General features: G+C 36.0%; 1 protein-coding gene across 2 annotated transcripts; it reads right to left on the bottom strand.

Annotated features, from left to right (window-relative positions):
• Positions 1-1,626: 1,626 nt before the first annotated feature.
• LOC105140339 (zinc finger CCCH domain-containing protein 56-like) lies at positions 1,627-4,734 on the bottom strand. 2 transcript variants are annotated; one of them, XM_011047133.1, is made up of 3 exons: positions 4,631-4,734; positions 3,488-3,775; positions 1,627-3,394 (listed from the first exon to the last, which is right to left on the bottom strand). In XM_011047133.1, exons 2-3 carry the CDS (start codon positions 3,770-3,772, stop codon positions 1,742-1,744), a joined length of 1,938 nt encoding a protein of 645 aa, XP_011045435.1. In that variant the 5' UTR covers positions 3,773-3,775; positions 4,631-4,734; the 3' UTR covers positions 1,627-1,741. The 2 variants fall into 2 exon arrangements, with proteins under 2 accessions (XP_011045435.1, XP_011045434.1); XM_011047132.1 differs by having other exon boundaries at positions 1,627-3,775.
• Positions 4,735-6,047: the final 1,313 nt, after the last annotated feature.

The following is a 6,047-nucleotide window of genomic DNA, read 5'->3' as shown; positions in this document are numbered from 1 at the left end:
AAAAAAAAAAAAAACAAAAACTAGTTTGTATATATCTTAGCATTCTTTATAATTTATTAATTTTGTGCATAAGCTTTTAGCAATCTTCTGTGACCTATTTACTTTGTGTTTTACTGATTAATAACTAACTAATCAGATGCCATGGATATGAAAATTTGTTTTCTAATAGTTTACCAATTCCTGAATCCATCCTTGCTCCATTTTTGAGGTTAAAAACTGGGGATGAAAGGATCATATTTTAATGTCTTGAGCTCGTGCTTATCCCTTGATGATCTGTGAAACTATCCTCACGCATGTTGTGTACAGTGAGATATATTTTTTACTAAGGTTTCTTTCCTCTGTAATCAGTAGATGATGGTTCTCTGCCTCTTCCATGAATACATTACCATATTCAAACACATTTCATCTGGGGAAATGGTGGTTGTAACTTTTAAGACGATATTTTAGAATTTGCTCCGAACATGGTGATAACACCAAAATCAAACCTAAAACACTTTCTCAGCTCCATTTTCCACTGCTAACATGTCAAACTTACTGATCATCTAACAATTTAACAACAGGGGGAAAAGGGGGTGTGGTTAGGCGTGGTTGATCGATTGCCTTGTAAATCCACGGTCATAAGGACATTCTACCAGCCACCAAAAACCAGAATCCGTGGTTTAAGACTGTTTCCCGAAGTTGATCGTTCTAAACTTGAGCTAAAATCCTTCCATGTTTAGAAATCTTTGGATCAATATACCAAAAACAACAGCAAACTCGACCCCATCAAAGGCACATAAACGATCACGAATCCCTTCCCTGAAACCCCAGCAGCTATGATGTCCAGCATTACCCTCCCTAACTAGATTTAACCTTAAAAACCTAGCGACATTAGGCAACCCGTCAAGATCAATCCAAAGTTGCCCCACTTGTAACATCAAAGTTCCAAGAATTCCCGATGCAACAAAGACTGATCAACTAAAGGAGGCATCAGCCATCACGGTTGGTAGATGATACCTTGGTGCTCCATAGCATGTAAAAGTAGGTTCCACATCACATCAGTTTTATGGGATAAGAATTTCCTCATGCCCATATCTCATCTTCTAATAAAGATTAAAGATTAAAAATGAAAATACCATTCACCTTTCCGATCCAATATCCCTTACCCACCACCCCACTTGGACCCACTTCATCATTGATTCTGATGAAGCAGATATGGAAGCAGATGGAAAGTAAACGCTTAAGGAACCATAAAAGATTGCTAATTGATTTAGTGTAGTGTAAATGCAATTTATTACATCCTCAGGATTTGTTGAACTCCAATACAAATCAACCTCGGATGAAAGCAACAAGAACAAATAAATTATGTAAAATGGGAGAGCAACACAAGGCCATTGCTTCATCCCTGCCAAAAAGAAAAACACATATCCTATACTCTTAACAAAATAATTCAACGGAAAATATGAACCTGAAAAAATGAAAATTCCGGACGAATCTAAGTGGAGCTGGACCTTTGCAGGAAAACCCCCTGCAATAATTTAAACCTCATGATTACCTCTGTAATAATTTCAGAAACAAAATGAAAGAATGAATGGAGAATTTCTTCTCTGAACTTTTTCAATGAATGGAGAATTTCTTCTCTGAACTTTTTCTTCCTTTGAGCTCGTATCGTTACGACTACCTTAGTTATTTAAATCTGATAGCACTAACTAATAAATCTGAAATTCAGCTATGACTATATATGTATTTATTTGCTTTTTCCCTAAACAACGTTCTGATCAAGCTGCAACCCCTCAAGCCAAGCTTGCAAAGCCATGTAATCACTGGATTCAATGTGAGGGTTTGAAGTAGAGCCATCAAGGGTAGCTGGGACTGGAATAGCAGTTGTCTCGTTTGTCTCAGATGGTGAGTCCTTTAACATTGAATGAACCCATGACACATCGGGTTCCTCTCCAACGTGCTCAATTGAACTTGATGTGTGTGGCTGACCCACTTCGTCCGCCTGAATAAACCTATCTACATTCCTGTTCTCAGATTTCCATTTTGACCATGAATTTGTACCATTGGATCCAAGGTCATATGATGGCTTAGAACTAAACTTCTGTGGGAGTAGGCTGCTTTGTAATTGTTGCAACATCCTCTCCCGGCGAACATGAGCAGATTGTTGAAAGCCCAAAGAGGACACAGGATCATTGATATAAGGTGATATCCCCTGAATTCGAGATGCCTTGCTTTTCGGATGCTGCTGCTGTTGATTAAGAGCTGCTGACGAATATGTGGGAAAGAAAACTGATGCAGAACCTCCCAGTTGCTCAGAATACTGAGGAGATGAGACATTTGCATTGAACATCTTGTCTAGATTTGAGTGGTTCAAGGTGTTTGAAGGAGAAAAAAGATCGTTAGAAGAACCATTGTACTGTAGCTGAGAGAAAGAGGATGGCTCGTTTAGGGGCAGATGTTGCTGGAATGCAAAATCCCGCAATCCATTAAGCTCCTCGGATGAAATGTCTCTTGCATTGAGAGAACTTCTCAGACGGCTTGCTTGGAGACCGTTATGCAAATTTGGGATAGTTTGCTGAGGCCAAGGCACAGATGGGTGTGAACTGTTGCTTGAAAGATGCTTCAGTGGATTAAATGTAGAAGGTGACGTCGAGGAAACTGCTGAAGGGGAGCTAGGCAATAACTTCGAGGCCGTGGTGAAATCCATAACATCTACTTTAGAGGATGCAGCTCCAGTAGACATATTCAGAGGTCTCAGTTCATTTGATTTGTGAGCAAAGAAACACACTCGACGCATGCAATTCGTGCCTTCCTTGCAAAGTCGAGTCTTGTATTGGGTAGGGTGTAGCCAGCTCTCGAAAATCCCATGAGCATTTTCACACAAATCCCCACGCCTACATGTCCCATTCCTGTGATCTGGACATGGTGCACAACTGTAATAGAACTTCCTTGGGTCCCTTCTCCTTGCATTCTCACCTGGATGAACAAAAGGACACTCGGTCCAATCATGGGCATATGCCCTGGAACAGCGTTGGATCTTGAAGGAGAACATCCTAAACTCATCGCTAGCATAAACACTGTTCTTAATATCAGGAATAGTTGGATCAACAGGGTATCCTTTCTTAGCAGAAGAAACATGTACATCGTTAGGCGTACGGTTAACTGGCGACAATATAGAGCCCGAGGGAGAGGACGAGGAACCTTCATCAGTCAATGATGACAGAGAAGGTGAACTGGATCTCAAACTAGGACGTGAAACTGGCATCATATCCCATTGACGGACAGAACCATTTTTCAAGAGCTCTTCAAGTGCAATTTTCAAGTGAGGAAATTTTGAGGGAGTAACGATAACATCAATTGGGCGACAACCATTGGTATCAAAAGCATTAGTATCAGCACCTGCAAGTAATAGCAACTTGACAACATAGATGGCGTTAACAGATCCACCAGAAACAGCACAATGAAGAGCAGTGCTCTTATCCGGACCACAACAGAAATTTATATCTACCTCAGGTAGAGAAAGAATTAGTTTCACAATGTCAACACTGCCATATTTAGCAGCAATCATCAAAGGGGTTCTCTGCTCGAGAACCATCTTCCTCGATCCCCCCTGACGACTGTACCATAGTCCAACCTCCTTAACCTCGGATTCATCGAACGCTGATCGCCTGAAACCCTCAACGTCATTATCTGCCGCAAACTCAAGCAACGAAGAAAAGGAATGCTCGGTATCAATGCAGTAGCTCATATCTTCAGTAAAAGAATTGCTTTCCATGGGAGACAATGGAGTCATAGTCTGCGATTTTTTTGACTGATTAGGCCATTCACACATAATGCAACAAACCGAAAACCAGTTTTCACAGTACAATTCTATAAGAAACACAAAATTGAATATAATAATTTTCTTCTTACAGAAAACGAAAGGGTGCCCACTTCAAGTTTTTGAATTTTATGACAAAGAAAAGATAAATTTTCAATTGGGGAGAGAATTGTAAGACCAAAAAAATGACAAGAGAAGTCAGTGAGAGATAGGAGAACTTGGATGGTGTGTGTGTGTGTATATATAAGAAAAGCAAGCTAAAAAATACTTGCAGAAAAAGAAAAAGAATCTGTTCCGGAGATTTTGAAAAGCTACCAAGGAAGTCTCAGACAACTTCGGATTTTCTACATAAAAACTTTCTATGATTAATCTTTAAATTAGTATCGAACTAATAAGGGATTGTCCTGAATTCTGGTTTTTAATAGTAATACAGATCCTTTCAGGAACCAGAAAAGAATAAATATTTTTTCTTTGATGAAATACCTAACGTAGCAGAAACCGGAGAAGAGAGAGAAAAGAAAGAACTTTCTGGCTTCAAAAATGATGTATAATCTCATAAGGAAAATATAATCTCAATAATATTCAAATGGAAACTCATTTTCTTCTTTCCAATTTTAGCTCTTCTATATTACCATTTCTTGGTACTTCGGTTATTGAAATTTAAAACGAAACCATGATCTTTAAAGCTTTCTTTTTCTATTATTTTTCTTTCCTTTTTCCCATATTTTCTCACCAACCAAACAGAATCTAAAACATAAAAAACTTACTAATTAACGTATTATAAAGACGATTGAAATCATAAGCATAAAAGTAAGGAGCACCTGAACTCACTCATTGGGTTAAATATTACACAAGGTGGTGGTGACTTTTTCTTCAAGAAACCAGAAGAATTCCATCAAGAAACGTACGGTCAAATCCAAGAAGCAAATATAATTGCCAAGAACTGGAAAAAAAGAAAAGAAAAGAAAAGATGGCGAGTATATTGAAGGGAGAAGCTCAAAGCTCAAAGTCGATAGAGTATAACGATTTTTTGAAAATTAAATGTGAGATTAAATAGGGTTTAAGGGACTTTTGGGGTGAAGTTTGAAATTTGTGTAAACTTTGGGGGGCTTAAAAGGAGTTCTCCGGTGGTTTAACGGGGTTAGGAAGCGAGAAGGGCTGAAGGGAAATCTCCTCCGTTTAAGAATTCTCTTCTCTTTTTTCAAATACAAAATAGTAAACCTTTTGTTGTTTAATTATTTAATTATGTTTAAATTATTTTAATGGACTAGGACTTTTAATATTTTTGCACTTTTAATATTTGGTAAATCTAACCTAATTATCTCTAAATAATTTGGTCAACTCAAATCTTTTGATTCCAAAATAAGGTGATTTTAAATCCTTTATCCTAGTAGTCCAATTATATGAATGATGTGCGTGGTTTTTTTATTTAAAAAAAAATATATATGTGGGTATAAATTAATAAAACCAAAAATTAAAACAATATAATAATTTTTTATTTTGAAGGTCTCATAATATATTTATAACTCATGAATCTTGTTTTTTTAAAAAAAGAAAAAAACCTCAAGAATAATTTTACCCTTGTAATTTTTTAAGTTATATTATACTAAATAAATATTATTTTTAGTATAATATAACTTAAAAAATTACAAGGGTAAAATTATTCTTGAGGTTTTTTTCAATAATATTTATTGGATTAATATAAAATATTAAGGGACGCCCATGCCCTCCAGGGAGTTGAACTTAAACAATAACCTAAAGCCCAAACCTTTAGATATGGAGTTCACTTTTCTTGGGTCTCATGTTGTATTTTAGAGTTAAGGTACCAAACCCGAGTCTAAAAGATGTTCTTATTATATTTATTTTGGAGAATTTTTTTATCCATTTTAAAGGTGTTTTTTTATTCATTTTATTTTATTTGTATCCATATATAATAGATTTTATAAAACCAACAAAAATCCTCATTATAAGCTTATTTGTTAGAAAAAGAATGATATTCTCTTTTAGTTTCAAGTGAAATTATATATGAAATTATATTTATTTGAAATGATTTATAAGCATGCTAACAACGAGTAGTTTGTTACAATCAAGTTGCAATATCTCATTCCTACTAAAATTGATATTATTATTTAAAATTATTAAATAAATAAAATAAAATATCTTAATTAGAACCTGAGCTCAATTGACCAATTTCAAGGTGAATTGAGCAAGTTCATCTTTGCAATCTGGCTACATGTAATGATGCTCC

The sequence above is a fragment of the Populus euphratica genome, unplaced genomic scaffold (assembly GCF_000495115.2).
Source record: "Populus euphratica unplaced genomic scaffold, PopEup_1.0 scaffold105.1, whole genome shotgun sequence".
Taxonomy (NCBI): Eukaryota; Viridiplantae; Streptophyta; class Magnoliopsida; order Malpighiales; family Salicaceae; genus Populus; species Populus euphratica.
The sequence above is the reverse complement of the archived record's forward strand: the minus strand, read 5'-3'. Positions and strand labels throughout refer to the sequence as shown.